Below are 18,455 nucleotides of genomic sequence, written 5' to 3' on the forward strand. Positions count from 1 at the left end.
AGCCAAAGCAATCCTGAGGAAAAAGAACAAAGCTGGAGGCATCACAATCCCTGACTTCAAAACATACTACAAAGCTATAGTAATCCAAACAACATGGTACTGGCACAAAACCAGACACATAGATCAATGGAGCAGAACTGAAAGCCCACAAATAAACTACACACCTATGGACAGCTAATTGTTGACAAAGGCACCAAGAACATACAACGAAGAAAGGAAAGTCTCTTCAATAAATGGTGTTGGGAAAACTTGACAGCCACATGCAAAAGAATGAAAGCAGACCATTATCTTACAGCATACACAAAAATTAACTTAAAATGGATTAAAGACTTGAATGTAAGATCTGACACCATAAAACTCCTAGAAGAAAATATAGGCAGTACACTCTGACATCAGTCTTAGCATCTTTTTTAACACCATGTCTACTCAAGAAAGGGAAATAGAAAAAAATAAACAAATGAGGCTACATCAGACTAAAAAGCTTGTGCAAGGCAAAGTAAACCATCAACAAAACGAAAAGACAACCCGCCAACTGGGAGAAAATATTTGTAAATCATATATCCAACAAGGGATTAATTTCCAAAATATATAAAGAACTCATGCAAATCAACAATAAAGAAGCAAACAACCCAATCAAAAAATGGGCAGAGGATATGAAGAGACATTTTTCCAAAGAAGATATATAGATGGCCAACAGGCACATGAAAAGATATTCAACATCACTAATTATTAAGGAAATGCAAATCAAAACTACAATATCACCTTACACCCATCTGAATGGCTATAATTAAGACAAAAAATAACAAACGTTGGCAAGGATATAGGGAAAAGGGAACCCACATACATTACTGGTGGAAATGCAAACTGGTGCAGCCGCTATGGAAAACAGTATGGAGATTTCTCAAAAATTCAACAATAGAAATACCATATGATTCATCTATCACACTACTGGGTATTTATCCAAAGAACAAGAAATCAACAATACAAAGAGTATTATGCATCCCTATGTTCACTGCAGCATTATTCACAACAGCCAAGATGTGCAAGCAACCCAAGTGCCCATCAAAGGATGAATGGATAAAGAAGATGTGGTATTTATATACAATGGAATACTACTCAGCCATAAAAAAAGACAAAATAATGCCATTTGCAACAACAACATGGATGGACCTTGTCCATGGGTATTATGTTAAGTGAAATAAACCAGACAGAGAAAGACAAACACCATATGATTTCACTCATATGTAGAAGATAAACAAATACATGAATAAGGAGTACAGATTACTGGTTATGTGAGAGGAAGGGGGGTTGAGGGGGGAGCAAAAGGGGTAAAGGGGACATATGTATGACGATGTATAAAAACTAGAGTATCAGTTATGAATACAATGCATTCTACACAGAAATTTATATATAATAAGGTACACCTCAAATTACACATTTATAAACCAATATGACCTCAATAAAATAATTTTTTTAAAAAAAGAACTACTACATATCATCTTCTTGATATCCTTTCTCTGCTCCTTCAAAACTATTCACAATGTTGCCAAAGAAATCCCAAAAGCAAATCCAATCATGTCATTTCTATGCTTAAAATCCACAGTTCCCCATTATCTAGGGAGAAGATGATTCCCCACTACCTAGGGGAAAAATTTTAACCTGAAATTCATGACCCAAAAAACATTAAGATTAGCAATCTGGAGTACACAGTCAAAATTCCCGGAAAAGTCTAAATTTGACATCTAACTCTCTTGTCTCATCTCGTCTCGTTCCCTCTCCCTGTACTGAAGTTCTGGGAGGATATATTCTGGCCTATGAAATAACAGTAAAAGCCAGGATTTCCCATCAAATAATCCTGTAAAAGCAAGAATGTCACAAGAATGTCTTCTTCTTTCAGCCAACTACTGGGACAAAACAGAAAATCCAGAAATAGACTCAAGTATACATGATGTTTGGCATGTTGATATAAGTGTTATTTCAGATCAGTAGGAACACTGAGTATTTAATAAATCCCAGAACTAAAGACTTAAATGTAAAAATAAATCATAATAGTACTAAAAGACCAAGTAAAAACCCCGAGGAATGAGAATTTCTAAGCATGATACCAAAGACAGAAATCATAAGTGAAAATATATATTAAATGAGAAAAACTTGGGATACTATCAAGAAAACGAACAAAACTAAAGGACAAAATGAGAGAAAATGTTGGCAATGTATGAAAAATAGTTAATCTCTTTAATCATAAAAAAATCTTTTAAGGGCCAGGCCGGTGGCGCAGCGATTAAGTGCGCACATTCCGCTTTGACTGCCCGGGGTTCGCCAGTTCAGATCCCAGGTACGGACATGGCGCTGCTGGCAAAAAGCCATACTGTGGTAGGCATCCCACATATAAAGTAGAGGAAGATGGGCACAGTTGTTAGATCAGGGCCAGTCTTCCTCAACAAAAAAGAGGAGGATTGGCAGCAGATGTTAGCTCAGGGCTAATCTTTCTCAAAAAAAATTTTTTTTAAATCTTTTAAAATAAAGTAACAAGGAATAAATATCTTAGTAGAAAAAATGAACTAAGGACAGGAACAGGCAAGACATAAAAAAACACAAATGGTCAATATCAATATAAAAAATTGAATTTCACTAGTAATAAAAACACATTTAAAAATAAAAATATGGCTTGCACTTATTAAATGATGTAGGGCTTTTTTTAAAATGGAAACACTCAGTGTTGGAAATATTTGAGGAAATAAACACACATGTATAGCTAATGAGAGTCTAAAACAGCATAATAATTCTGGAAATTATGTGGAAATGTCTTAAAAGTCTTTAAAGAACATACTTGTTAACACTGCAATCCCACTTCCAGGAATTTATCCTGAAGAACAAAATGGACGGTGGCAAAGACTAAAATAAACTATAGAGATAGTCACAATCAGCATTGCTGGCTAGTTAAATAAATAATAGTACATCATTAACATGATGTTGTAGAAAAATACTTAATGACATGGAAAAGTATTCACAACTGACTGTTGGTTTTGAAAAAAGTGTAGTTTTGAAGCAGTATGATGCCCTCATATAAGCATAAAAAAAAATGTGAGAGACAGTCATCAGATTTTTAACAGTGGTTACTTATTCAGGATATTAAGAGGATAGGCAATGTTTATTTTCTACTTTGTGATAATCTATATTTTCAGTATTTAAAAAAACATGTACTATTTCCATTTAAGAAAGTAAACCAACTGAAGTTATTTTCTTTTACTGATCTCCTTGATAAATTCCAGTAGCAGTGTTCACCAGCTCTTCACACTATAGTGGTTAAGATCATGGCTCTGCTGCCTTCTATCTGTGTGACCATGGGCAAACCTTGTGTTTCTCTGAGCCTTAGCTTTCTCATGAGGTTGTTTTAAGGCCCAAATTTGATAATACATATCAACACCCCTCTTATACATTCCCTCTCAAACTCTTCATTTTTTAATAAATATTTAGTGTTTACTATAAGGAATGAGGAATTTGAAAATGCATAAACTAGCAAAGGACTTTCATATCCATAAGTTCAAAAGTTCATAGGAATGAAAACTAGACCTATAACACTTCAATTAACTATATCTTTAAAATTACAAGCCATCAGCAGATTTCCGGTAAAAAGTTTGAACACATGTATTTATTTTCCCTCCCTCCTGAAATCCCACTTAGACAAAGAAAATGGCTTTTTTTTTAATTCATAAACTCAAACAGACAGTGGAACTGGGAGAGGAGACAGCACAAAATATTAGAAGCTGAAAAGCAGACCGTTAAGTGGTAAATGACTCAGTGTATCTGAAAGAAAACAAATGCTAAGCTGACAGCGCAGAAAGCAGAGATCAACCCTTTTAACACCACAGAATTCTCCAAAGATAAGAAATTGGTAGTACCAGATACCTCTGAACACAGGGGTAACGAAGGGCAAGCAGCTAAAATAAAGAAAAGAAGCTTAAAGACTGTTGAAGAAGCAGCTAGATCCTCAGATCACCTCTGCTCTTTGTGCAGCCGGGTGGCTGTCCCTTCCCTACCCTAGCAAAAGACCTGAAGTTTAACCTCTGGGTAGACTAAAGACAGGGGTTCAGGACTCAGAGATATCACTAAAAAGCTGAGAAACTATTCCAAAAGTAAGGGGATGAATCAGACACTTGCCTACCCAATTCTGAGATCCCCAGTCTTATTCTCCCCACTTGCCTCTTCACTCTCAGAACGCTGGCAGCTTCCAGCATTCTCTAGGACTTTACCCTCCAGACTGGAGATAGAGTAAGTCTTTACAAGGGACTCTAATGAGCCTAAAAGGAAAAAACCTAAAGATGTGGATTTTAGCATTTCCTCAATTAAAAAGCTCATCCATGTCACTCTACAGGAAAGTTTACAGTTACGAAGCCTCACCCAAGAACCTAGTGTGACCCATCTGGTCCTTCTTCCCTTCTCTTGGGGAAATCAGGTATCTTCCTATCAGACATCTGAGGAAAACTTCTAATATAAAAGACAGATATCCAAATACACAAAAAAGGTAACTTGGAACACAAAGTATGCAAAGAAAACTTACAAAAATTATCATTAACATACTGAGAGAAATAAGAGAAGATGTTCATGCATGGAACAAGAACAGAATATTATTTCTTAAAAAGAAGTGTGAAAACACTCAGAGAATATAAGAGTTCATGACAACCAAGACTGTGGTGCCTGAAATGAAAACCTCAGTAAAAGAATCAGAAGATGAAGTTGAAGAAGTCACCCAGAAAGTGGGCACAAAAAACAAAGAGATAGAAAACAAGAAAGAAAAGATTTAAAAAAAAAAAAAAATCCAGGAAATGCAATATCCAAATAATGTGAGCTATAAAAAGAAACCAGAAAAAAAAAAAAAACCAAGGGGAAAAAATTTCCAGAACTAAAGACACGAGTTGGCAAATTGAATGCACCCACCACATACACAACAAAATGGGTAAAAACAGACCAACATCAAAGCATATCACCTTGAAGAGACGACCCTTCAAGCCTTCCGAGAGAGGGAAAAAAAAAGGCCGTATGCAAGAATCAGAATGGCATCAGACTTCTCAACAGCAGCTGTGGAAGCTAAAAGACCATGAAGCAATGACTTCAAAATTGTGAGGAAAAATTATTTCCAATCTAGCCAAACTACCAATCAACTATTTAGATAAAACAAAAATATTTTCATACTTCCAAGATCTCAAGAAATTTACTCCAAGCTCAAGATTTCTAAGGAAACTACTAAAAGGAAAACTCCATAGAAAGGAAGAAATAATTCTAGACAGAGAGAAAGCAATGGGAAATGGGAAATACAAACAGGAGAGAGACAATGGGCCACTCCCGGATTATGATGAAACGAAATCTCAGGATGAAAGTTGAGATAGATACAGGGGGTGTGACGGTTTATTGCAACTGTCAATCTTGATTGCACCAGATATTTGGCCAAATATTAGCCTGCTTGTTCTGTGACAGTGTTTTGGGATGAGATTAACATTGAAATCAGTAGAGTGAGTAAAGCAGATGACTCTCGCTAATGGGGGTGAGCCCCGTTCAATCAGCTGAAACCTGAATAGAATGCAAAGGCTGACCCTGACTTGAGTAAGAGGGAATTCTTCCTGACAGCCTACAGACTGGGACACTGGCTTTTTTCCTGCCTTTGGAGTCAAACTGAAACATTAGCTCTTCCTAAGTCTCAAGCCTGCCAACCTTGGAACTAGAACTACACCATTGGCTCTCTTGGTTCTCAGGCCTTTAAAATCAGACTGTAACTACACTACCGGCTCTCCTGGGTCTCCAGCTTACAACTGCAGAATCTTGGGACTTAGGCTCCAATATCACATAAGCCAATTCCTTAAAATACCTATATCTATATCTATGTATCTACCTATCTATCTACATACATCCTATTTTTTCTGTTTCTCTGAAGAACCCTGACTAGTACAGACTTTGGTACCGAGAGTAGTTCTAGAGGATAAGAAGTTTAAGGATGAGTTTTCTGAACTGGTTCTGGGGTTTCTGGAATTGGGTCTCTAATCTGATTACATTTAAAGATGCTAATGACTATTTCCTGTAGTAAAGAGAGCACTCATATGCTATGGCATTATCTGACAATAGATATTTCCAAAATATCACCACTGGAGACTCCTATTCAATCACTTATAAGAAGCAAGGATCTGGGTAACTGTGTATGTGATAATTTGAATATTTTTGTCATTTGTCAAACAAATGAGTAGGATGAGATTGACTGATTGTTCCTGATATCATTAGACAAAGTAGTGGGGGGGAGGGGGGGCAGAGCAGGAGGATGGTGATGCTCAGCTATTCCAATGCCCAGCTCAAGCACTGCATAAATGACCTGAAAGCTCCTCTGTTTGCCCTGAAGAAGACCCTTATCTCCTTCAGTGAGAGGGCCGAGACTGCTGAAACTCAAACCCAGAAGTTCATTCTGCAACCCGCTGAATTACAGCCCAAAGTTGAACTCCCAGCCTCATAGGGTGTCTACTGTTAAGGTGAAGGCATTGATTGCAAGAGAATGAGATCCCGAAAGTTGGAATGAGGACATGTTGAAAGACCCTGATGGAGCTGGGGACATTCAGCCCCTAAATTCTGATGAGTCTTCTTTTTCAGGGGAAGCAGCATCGTCTATACCCTCATCTAAAGGCATTAAGCCTGCATTGCCTGAGGAAACTGTGGTGGCATCCCTGAGGAAACTGCCATGCAAGACCATGCTGATTCTCACCAGAACTCACCCCCACCACCCCTCTTTGCTTCTAGACCTATAACAAGATTCAAGTACCAGCAGGCCCCTAATAAGTGTGACTCATGAAAAGAACTACTTGGATTTTCCAGTTTATACACAAAGAAATCTATAAAACATGTGGGAGAATGGATATTAAAGATGTGGGATAATGGAAGAAGAAACATAAAGTTGGATACGCTGAATTTATTGATATGGGCTCATTAAGCAGAGATTCCACATTTAATGTTGCAGCAAGGGGAGTTAGAAAGGGCTGTAACAGTTTGTGTGATTGGTTGGCTGAAACATGGACCAAAAGGTCAGGGAGCAAGTTGGAAATGCTGGACCTGCCTTGGTTTAATATAGAAAAGAGATCCAGGAGTTTACAGAGATTGTACTGCTAGAGTGGATTTGCCATTTAAGACCTACTTACTCACTCTGGGAGGATCCAGAAGACACACCTTTCACCATGACTGTGAGAAATAAATTTGTGAGGGGAGCCCCAACATACCTAAAATATAGCTCTGTGATTGCTCTTCTCTGTAGGCCACTTTACATTGGGAACTATGGTCACTAAACAGGGGAACTTAAATGCATAGGGAGTAACTGGATCCCCAGTGGCAAGGGCCAAGTACAAAGGCACTCAACTGCAAAGGCAAGGTGGACATGGTTACCATAATGGACAGCAAAGTCAAAGGAGCAATCAGACAAGTCTGACTTGCACAGACATATGGCACTAGTTAGTTGACCATAGTACTCCTAGAAGTGAAAAGATAGGAAGCCTACTAGTAAATTCTTACTAGGTCTGTATAAGCAGAAAAGTTCCAGGTCAAGTAAACAAACGTCTAACCTAAATCAAATAAACAGTTATGAGCCCTCAATCGACTCCCAGACTTGAGTCATATTACAGATCCAGAACCCCTTAAATGAAGCAGAGGACAGGCCCCTCCGGGAAAGACCCTGATGCACTGCCAAAAATTTATCCTGTTAATCTTTCTCCCATCCTTCTTTACTAGGGTAACTGCATCGTGGAAAAGGAAAAGATAAGACCTTTCAGGGACTATTGCACACTGGCTCAGAACTGACACTAACTCCAGGAGACCCAAAACATCACTGCAGTCTACAAGTCAGAAAAGTAACTTACGGATGTCAGGATATCAACGGAGTTTTAGCTCAGGCCCATCTCACAGTGGGCCCAATGGGACCCCAGACCTATCCTGTGGTTATTTCCCTAGCTCCAGACTACATAATTGGAATAGACATAATCGGTAGCTAGCAGAATCCCCACATCAGCTCCCTGACCTGTGGAGTGAGGGCTATCATGATGAGAAAGGCTAAGTGAAAGCCACAGAAATGCCATCACTGAGGAATCCAGTAAGCCATAAGTAATATCACAGTCCTAGAAGGACTGCAGAGGTTAATACCACCATCAAGGACTTGAAAGATGGAGAGGTGGTGATTCCCACCACATTCCAATTCAACTCACCTATCTGGCCAGTGAAAAAGACAAATGGATCTTGGAGAACAATAGTGGATTATCATAAGTTTAGCCAGGTGGTAACTGCAATTGCAGCTGCTGTAGCAATTATGGCTCCATTGCTTGAGCAAACTAACATATCTCCTGGTACCTGGTACGCAGCTACTGAACTGACAAAATAGTTTTTATCCATATTGGTCAATAAGGACCACCAGAAACAGTTGCTTTCAGCTGGCAAGGCCCACAATACAGCTTCACTGTCCTATCTCAAGGGTATAGTAACTTTCCAGCCCCATGTCATAATTTAGTTTGCAGGGATCTTAATCCCCTTTCCCTTCTACAATATATCTCTTTATGGGCAAAACACATGACAATATTTGTGCTCCACGTGAAACCTCACCAAAAGGTGGCCTCAGGAGGGGAGGATTTTAATAATCAGGTGGGTAAGATGACCCATTCTGTGGATACCAGTCAACCTCTCTCCCCAGTCATCCCTGTCATTGCCCAATGGGGTCATGAGCAAGGGGCCATGGTGACAGGGATGGAGGTTATGCATGGGTTCAGCTACATGGACTTCCACTCATCAAAGCCAACCTGGGTATGGCCACTACTGAGTGCCCAATCTGCCAGCAGCAGAGACCAACACTGAGTCCTCGATATGGCATCATTTCCCTGGGTGATCAGCCAGCTACCTGAAGGTAGGTTTATTACATGGGAACCTTTCCATCATAGCAGAAGCAGTGTTTGTTCTTACTGGACTAGACACTCTGGCTAAGTACTGCCTTCCCTATATGCAATGCTTCTGCCAAAACTACCATACATGGATTGACAGAATGTCTTATCCAGCATCACCTTATTGCACACAGATTTGCTACTCATCAAAGAACTCACTCCACAGCAAATGGTGTGGTAATGGGCCCATGCTCAAGGAATTCACTGGTCTTAGCACATTCCCCACCATCCTAAAGTGGCTGGTTTGAGGGAATGGTGGAATGGCCTTTTGAAGACTCAGTTATAGTGCCAGCTAGGTGGCAATATGTTGCAGGAAGGAGCAAAGTCTCCAGAAGGCTGAATGTGCTCTGAATCAGTGTTTAATATATGGTGCTGTTTCTCCCACAACCAAGATTCATGGGTCCAGGAATCAAGGGGTGGAAGTGGAATGGCACCACTCACTACTTCTCCCACTGACCCACAAGCAAAATTTTTGCTTCCTGTTCCCAAAATCTTTGCTCTGCTGGCCTAGAGGTCTTAGTTCTAGAGGGAGGAAGGCTTCCATCAGGAGACACAACAATGATTCCACTGAACTGGAAGTTAAGACTGATGCTCAGCTACTCTAGAGTCCTCAAGCTTCTGAATGAACAGGCAAAGGGAGTTCCTGCGCTGGCTGGGGTGATTGATCCTGACTACCAAGGGGAAACTGGACTGCTCCTCCACAGTGGAGGTAAGGAAGAGTATGTCTGAATACAAGAGATCCCTTAGGGCATCTCTTAGTACTACCATGCCCTGTGATGATGGTTAACGGAAAACTACAACAACCCAATCCAGGCAAGACTCCTAATGGCCCAGAGCCTTTAGGAGTGAAGATTTGGGTCATCCCACCAGATAAAGAACCACAACCAGCTGAGATGCTTGCTGAAGGCAAAGGGTATATGGAACAGATAATGAAGAAGGTTGTTAAAAATACCAGCTATGACCACATGTCTAGTTAGAGATATGAGGACTTTAATTGTCATGAATATTTCTTCCTTTTTTGTTATAAACATATTTGTGATTATATATACATATAATATCCTTGTTTTGTACCCTCTCTTATTCTCTTATCATGTAACATAAGATGTATTGAGTTTATATGATTGTATAAATATTGTTAATTTTACATCCTAGTGTTTAAGTTAAGGGTTATCAAGGAGAAGAGTAAACATCACTCCAGGACCTTACCTCTTCCTCTAAGGAAGTGTTTCGTGCATTTCTGGTTGCACACAGGATAGCTGTATCATGTCAAGTGGAATTATGACCTTGTTATTGTCTTCTTTTGGAGATTACATATGGTGTAAGGAGATGTGTAATGGTGCCAAGTTGACAAGGGGTGGACTTGAGATGGTTAGTTTTATGTGTCTACTTGACTGAGCTACAGGGTACCCAGATATTTGGTCAAACATTATTTTTATATTATTCTGTAATAGTATTTTAGATGAGATTAATATTTAAATTGGTAGACTGGGTAAAGCATTTTGCCCTCCCTAATATGAGTAGACCTCATCCAATCAGTTTAAAGCCTACATAGAACAAAAAAGCTGACTGTCCTTGAGCCAGAAGGAATTCTTCCTGAGGGCCTTCAGACCAGGACACCTTCAGACTTGACCTGACTCATCCAGTCCTCCTGGGTCTCAGGCCTGCCAGCCTTTGGACTAGAACTACATCATTGCCTCTCTGACTCTACAGCTTGCTGACTCATCCTGCAGATCTGGGACCTACCAGCCTCAGGATTGTGTAAGCCAATCCCTTATAACAAATCATATATATATATATATATATATATACATATATATATATATATATATATGTATGTATATATATCCTACTGGTAACATAATACCTGATGCCTCTAATCACTTCAGGCCACTGATGAATAATTTGCAGTCCAATTAGTGGTAAGAACATAGAAAACTAACCAAACCCAAAGACAGAGAGAGAATTATTAACTCAAGAGAAATTAAAAAAGCAAGAAAGCAATTGTAACTTACTACATAGCTCAGCTGTAAATAGCATTAATAAGACTATTATACAATACACAGTTCCACCGTGTGTGTGTTTTCTCCACACCACCAAGCAATTCTCTGATACCGTTGGGTGTCCTGTGATGGGACTCAATTCTGACACTATCTTCCTGAAGATCACATCAGATCTTACAGGTTAAAGGGCTCAGTCAAACCACAAGACTTCCCTCCTCCCCTGATTCCCCCCATCCAGGGGCCAATCCTAAGTCCCGGTTGTCACTTGTGCTTCTGACCAACAGGCTGTAGATTGGAGGTTCCTACAATCCCCTCCTTCGGTTTAATTAATTTGCTAGAGAACTCAGAGAAACATTTTACTTACTAGATTACTGGTTTATTATAAAAGGATATAACTCAGGAACAGCCAGATGGAAGAGACGCACAGAGCAAGGTAAGGGGAAAGGGCACAGGACTTCCATGCCCTCTCCAAGTGCAACACTCTCCCTGAATCTCCACATGTTCACTAAGCCAGAAGATCTCCAAACCCTGTCTTTCTGGGGTTTTATGGCAGCTTCATGATTGATTAATCATTGGCCTTTGGTGACTAAACTCAATCTCGGAGCCACTCTCCCCTCCCTGGAGGTGGAAGAACTGAAAGTTCCAACCCTCTAATCATAAGGCTGGTTCCCAGGCAACCAGCCCCCATCCTTAGGTTGCCAAGGGGCTTTCCAAAAGTCACCTCACTGACATAACAAAAGAAACTTTATGACTCTCACCACTTAGGAAATTCCAAGGGTTTTAAGAGATGGGTGCCAGGAACTAGACAAAGACCAAATATATATTTCTTATTATAAATCACAATATCACAACCGTCAGCACTGCTCTAACTAAAATTACAATTAATCCATATTAAGAGGATGGAGAATGGCAAATAAGCCTGAGTATGATGAGAGTTGACAAGAGTTGAGAGAAGAGAAGGAAGGAAACTAAATTCTCATCTTGCATAGTGAGAAACCAATAGTTAACACCTATAATGAAAATATCAAAAGGTAGCATTACCAAGAGATTATCTAAAGACCTGGAGCAAGTAATAAAATAGTCAGCTAGAAAAGGTAAAAGTGGTTGCTTCCAGAGATGGGGCTATTAGCTGGGAGTACACTTTATTTTTCCATAAAACCTTGTAAATAATTTGACTATAACCTAAATGTACATATAATTTTGATAAAAATGAAAACTTCAAAAAAATAAAAAACATCCTAAATACCTATCAGTAAGAGAACAGATTCCATTTATATAATGGAATATTCTAAGGCACCACGACCTAAATGTATCAATACCAATGGGTCTCAAAAGCATTTTGAATAGACAATGAAAAGAGCAGACCTTTGTGTATATCCCATACTGTTTCCATAAATTTACTAAAACTAGAATACTGTGTGTATATATATGAAATAGCATTTATATACATAGGATACAGAGGTGAGAGAGAGAGTAAAAGCAAAAATCACCAACTGAATCGCGACACATCAAATTCATGAGCATGACTGCCCATGGAGAAGGAAAGAGGGAGATCTGACAGGAGAAAAGAAACAGGAGAACTTCAATTTTAGCAAGAATGCTTTAATTCCATTTGTAACAAAACTAAAGCAAAAAATAAAACCAAAGCAATCAATTATAAATAAAATATCTTACTTGGGCCAAAGATGACTTGACACTGAGCATCATAATACTGGCACACGCCATTGTAACAATAGGCTTTGTTATTCTGGCAAGGATTTCCATTCTGAATAAAAACATCTGGCTGACAGAACTGAGAAGAACCATTGCAATATTCTGGAAGATCACATTCATTGGTTTTTCCTCGGCATAAAGTACCTCCTGGAAGAAACTAGGGTAATAAAATTCAAATTGAACAGGAATATCAGGACAATTCCTACAAATTGCTCAAATCTGAAACCACAGTATTTATATCTACAAAGAGTGCTAACAACAACAAAAGATTAAATAATCCAAAAGAAAAAGGAACAAAGGCCAATAATAGGTAATTCGTAAAAGTCATGAAATATGAAAAATGAATAAACATAACTTCATTGATAACCAAAAGCAATGCAAATTAAACAAAGATATAAAAGCACTCTACATCTATCAAACTAACCAGGATTATAACACTTGCTCACAACTAATGCCAGCATGAAGAAACAAGCATCTGATTACACTGCAAGTACAGACTGACGCATTTGCGGAAGGTATATAAAATGTGTGTCAAAAATTTTAATATGCATACTCTGCCCCAACAATTTCACTTATAAACAAAAATTGGAAACAAACTTAATGTCCATCATTAGTTAACTAAAGAAATTATAATACAGCCATACAAAAGAGTACTAACCATATAATCATGTAGACCTACAGAAACGAAAGGAAAGTCCACGGCATCTTACTGAAAAAAGCAGGTAGTAAAAATACGTGGATCTGGGTTTACCCACTTACCCACACACACATACATATACACATATACACACTCACATTTGTATAGGAAAAGTGACTAAATTAATAACAAATTATCAACAATGGCTACCTGAGGAAGGTAAAATGATAGATGGTCCTTCACTGTCTACTTTATATACTTTGCAATTGTTAAATTTTTAATTAAAAAACATAGATTGCTCTTAAATCATAAAAAAAGTGTTTACTTAGGAAAAAATCTCACTAGACTATGTCATAAAAGACTGCGACAAAATTGCAAGCAAGCGGCATCAAATTTTTCATATAATCATGTAATAAAAATAGAGCTCTTACAAATCAGAGAAAACAAATTTTGAAATACACGTATTTTTCCTTTTTTTATTTTTTTTTCCAAATAGGGAGGAATTCCTTACCCGACAGTCTTTACAACAGTCGCCATATGCACAGTCAGCAAAAGATTTAAGCTTACAAGTACTTCCTTCGCAACAAGGGTCCAATTCACATTCCTATGAAGAGAAAATGACTGTCAATAAAGAAATGATTTATTGTCATCAACATCCATCAATAAAATTCTTACCTTAGACCTAAAATCTACTTCTTTCTAACCCGGCTAGAGCAGTTACTCTCTGGAAACAGTCACTTAGTATCCTTCTGGATTTACCAATGACTCTTTAGGTAAAACTACTTAGCTCTCAATATATTTCAAAGGACTGAAATCATAGAAAGTACGTGTCTTTGTCTGCTAGGACTGCCAGAGCAAGACACCACAGACTGGTGGCTGAAACAAACAAAATTTATCATGCCACAGCTCTGGAGGCCAGAGATCCAAGGTCAAACTTCCAGCCTATGTGGTTTCTGGTGAGGACTCTCTTCCAGGCTTGTAGGCAGCTGCCTTCTTGCTGTGTGCCCACATGGCCTTTCTTCAGGGTGTGTTTAGAGAGACACAGAGAGAAAAGACAAGTGAGCTCTCCCATGTCTCCTCTTCTTTTTTTTCTGGAAGTTGGGTCTTTATTGAGGTTTACTGAGAATTCTGTGACCTGGATGAAACTTCTTGAAGTTTAAGGATATGAGAGGACTTCAGCAGGAACCAGAGGCAGCTCCAGAGTGAGTGGCACAGAGAACCTCCTCAGGTCCACTTCCAGATTTCCCCTCAGGCTGGTCCAGGCTCCAGGGTTAATTTCCCTTAAGAACACTATTGATCCAGGGCTGGCACTGGGAAATCTGGGTGAAGACAGCAGAAGGCTTTGCATCCCACCATCCATAAGAGACAGTGCCCTGGGCTATCCCAGCACACAGAAGAGGACCCCCTGAGTCTCCCTCAAACATAGATTTTGTCTTCCTGGGATTGTCAACACACAGCTGGAGATTGTGGTCAAAAGTTGTGAAGTGTCTACAGGCCTGGGGATCCATGAGTGAAGTGTCTGCAGGCCTGGGGAATCCATGAGTCTCAGCTTCACCTCTTTTGCACTACAGTGCCTGATTCCTCCACTTCTGTTATTTCCCAGCCAGCCACCTGGCACATTCTCTGAGGAGGGATGAAGTTGAATTGGGGTGGAAGGGGAAGTATCCCCACAGCCAGCATCAGGTTGGCTTTCTCCTTCAACTTTAGTAGCTCGATGTCATGGCAAACAGTAAAGTCATCATATTTTGGATGAGAGAATTATCTTATGACCTCAAGCTTCTGCCATGTGTCTACTTTCTCTTTTATGTTATGGGTTCCAAGTGTGACCGTTATAGACCTTCAGGCTTAGTAAGCAGCCGTCAGCACAAAGTTCTGTCTTATCAGGAAACCACCGCAAGTCACCAGGTCATCTTGGGGAGTGACAATTTCCAGGTGGGCCAGGTAGGAGTGGGAGTGAGGCTTACACTCTGTGACCCCAATGATCTCTCCAGTTTCAGCTCTGGAGCACAGGAGAAAGAGCAGCAGGGGGAGAGGAAGATGATGCATCTTCTCAGAAAGGCTGCCCAGGGCAGACGCTACTTCTACTGTCCAATCTTGGGTTTTATAACTCCCAGCAAGCAAGGGAAGGGCAGAGCTGGTAACCACAAAAACTGCATGGTCATGTTTTCCAGGGGTTTTTGCTTTTTATTGAGGTAAAACTGGTAGATAACATTGTTATAAACTTCAGATGTACAACATTATAATTGGATATTTGTATACACTATAAAGTGATCATCAGCATAAGTCTAGTTACCATCCATCAGCATACAATTCTAGTGTCTCTTCTTATAAGGACACTAATCCTATCAGATCAGGGCCCCACTCTCAGGACCTCATTAAACCTTAATCACTTCCCTAGAGGTCCCATCTCCAACTACAGTCACAGTGGGGTTAGGGCTTCAACATACAAATTTCAAGGGGACACAACATTCAGTCCATAACAGTATGTTTAACGATCACTGGAAAGCAAGCTTCCTCAAACGCATTTCTCCTCATGCTTGGGGGGGTCTGATTTCTCTGCTGGGTGGTCTTCACCTTATGTGAACATCCTTTGTATCTAGCTTGGCTTCTCTCACCCTACTCTGAGCCATTACAGCTCTCCACACCTCCCCAACCTCCCACCCACAGAGATACCTACTCTCCTATGTGCTAACTAATGTCTTCAGGTCTGAATTGTTTGAGAAGGGAAGGAGATGGGGGAAGGGGAGAGAAGACAGGGGAAAAGAGGAGGAAGAGAGACGGTGCGGGGGAAAGAAGCTTTCTCTAATGTTTGAAGAATATTTTTGCTATGTATAGAATACTAGGTTGACAGTTTTTTCCTTTCAGAACTGTAAATTTACTGTTCCTCTGTCTTCTGGCCCTTACTGTTTCAGAGAAGAAATCTGCTACCATTTATAGTTTTGTTCCACATTGTCTTCTGGATTTTTCCATTATTTTCTGTTTGTCTTAGCACTTTAATTACAATGTAGTTGGGTGAATTTTCTTTGTAATGATTCCAATTTGGGTTCTCTTACTGTTTTGGAATGTAACTCAATGTTTTTCCTTAATTTGTATTTTCAGCCATTGTTTCTTTAAATATTGTTTCCCTCTCATTCTCGCTCTCCTCCTGGGATTTCACTTATGGTTATATGAGACTATTTGATATTGCTACATGTCCCTGATGCTCTGTTCTTTTTTCTTTAACCTTTCCTATTTGTTCTTTAGATTCAATTATTTTTTTTTCCTACTTCATGTTCACTGACTCTTCTTTTTTCTGCCATCTTAATCTATTATTAATTTTCTCCAGTGAATCTTTCATTCATTGGACTTTTCAGTTCTATAATTTCCATTTGGTTCTTTTTTAGTTTACATTTCTCTGCTGAGATTCCTTATCTGTTTACTCATGAAGATCATATTTTTCTTTAATTCTTTGATGATAAACAATGAAATACATTCATAGCAGCTTTATTCATAATAGCAAAATGTTATAAACAATCCAAATGTCCTTTGATGGGTGAATGGTTAAACAAACTCCAGACAGGACCTCTGGGCTGGTGAAAATAACAGCATAAACACTATTCCAAGTTCTTTGCAGTAATAGCCATACAATGGAATATTACTCAGCAATAAAAATGAATGAAATATTAATACATGCAGCAACCTATATTGATCTCAAGTGCATTACACTTAGTGAAAATGTCAGTCTCAAAAGGTTACGTATTGTATAATTCCATTTATATAACATTATTGAAATGGCAAAAACACTGATGGAGAACAAATAAGAGGTAGCCAATGGCAAGAATAAGGGCTGGAGTTGGGGTAGGTGTGAATACAAAGAGGTAGCAGGAGGGAGCTCTTTTGTGATGATGGAATAGTTCTGTATTTTAATTGAGGTAGTGGTTACATAAATCTATATATGGGATAAAACTACATACACACACACACACACACACAAATGCAGGTTAAAAATGGTAAAAACTGAATCAAGTCTGTAATCTAGTTAAAGTACCTACGGCAACATCCTGGTTTTTATAAGATGTCACCTTTGTGGGAAATTGGGTGAAAAATACATTTGCAACTTCCTGTCAGTTTATAATTATTTCATAATAAAATTTTTAAAATAAATGAGCTATAATCTATACCTAGTGCCATACAAAAAAATCAAGTCAGAATGGATCATATACCTAAACGTAAAACCAAAAACTATAAAGCTTCCAGGAGAAAGCCTTTGCAACCTTGGATTAGGCAAAGATTTCTTACATATAACAACAAACGCACAACACATAAAAGCACAAATTGATAAAATGGGTTTCATCAAAATGTAAAACTTCTACTCTTCAAAAGATACTATTAAAGTAATTAAAAGACAAGCTACAGGTTGGGAGAAGATATTTGTACATCATATATCTGATAACAGACTTGTAAGCAGAATATAAGAAGTACTCTCAAAACTCAATAATAAGAAACCAACCCAATTTTTAAAATGGGGAAAAGAATTTAACACAACATCACCAAAAAAGATACACAGATGGCAAATAAGCACATGGAAACATGCTCAACGTCACTAGTCATTAGGGAAATGCAAATTAAAACTTCAATGAGGCACAACTTTACACCTAATAGAATGGCTAAAATGGAAAAGTCTGACCACATGAAGTCGCAGCAAGGGTGTGAAAGAACTAGAACTCTCATACACTAATACTGGGAATGTTAAATGGTACAATCACTTTGGAAAACACTTTGAAAATTTCTTGAAAAGTTAAATATACACCTACCATATGATTCAGTCGTTTCACTCAGAAGTATTTACCCAAGAGAAATGAAAACATAAGTAAGTCCACATAAAGACTTGTATATGAATGTTCACAGCAGCTTTATGTGTAATAGCCAAAAACTGGAAACAGTCCAAATATACATCAACAGATGAAGAGATAAACAAATTGTAGTATATCCATACTACTCAACCATAAACAACAATAAAAAGAAATGAACTACTGACACAGGAGCAACACGATGAACTGTACAATAATTATGCTGAGTGAATGAAGCTAGACAAAAAGAGTCATTCCATTTATATGAAATTCTAGGAAATGCACACTAATGTATAAAGACGGAAAGCAGATCAGTGATTGCCTGAGG

At 38.7% G+C, this 18,455-nt stretch overlaps 1 protein-coding gene and 1 pseudogene across 2 annotated transcripts in view; both read right to left on the bottom strand.

Annotated features, from left to right (window-relative positions):
- Positions 1-18,455, bottom strand: part of ADAM9 (ADAM metallopeptidase domain 9) — a 164,334-nt gene that overhangs the window by 54,592 nt on the left and 91,287 nt on the right. For both annotated transcript variants that reach the window (XR_011534352.1, XM_070598850.1), the window contains exons 13-14: positions 13,810-13,902; positions 12,623-12,818 (exon numbers count right to left, since the gene is read on the bottom strand). Coding sequence is in view for 1 of the 2 variants with exons in the window: in XM_070598850.1 (XP_070454951.1) it covers positions 12,623-12,818; positions 13,810-13,902 (289 nt within the window). In the remaining variant the exon portion in view is untranslated. The remainder of the gene's footprint in view (positions 1-12,622; positions 12,819-13,809; positions 13,903-18,455) is intronic.
- On the bottom strand, positions 14,446-15,468 carry LOC103540330 (chymase-like; annotated as a pseudogene).

The sequence above is a fragment of the Equus przewalskii genome, chromosome 28 (genome assembly GCF_037783145.1).
Source record: "Equus przewalskii isolate Varuska chromosome 28, EquPr2, whole genome shotgun sequence".
Lineage (NCBI taxonomy): Eukaryota > Metazoa > Chordata > Mammalia > Perissodactyla > Equidae > Equus > Equus przewalskii.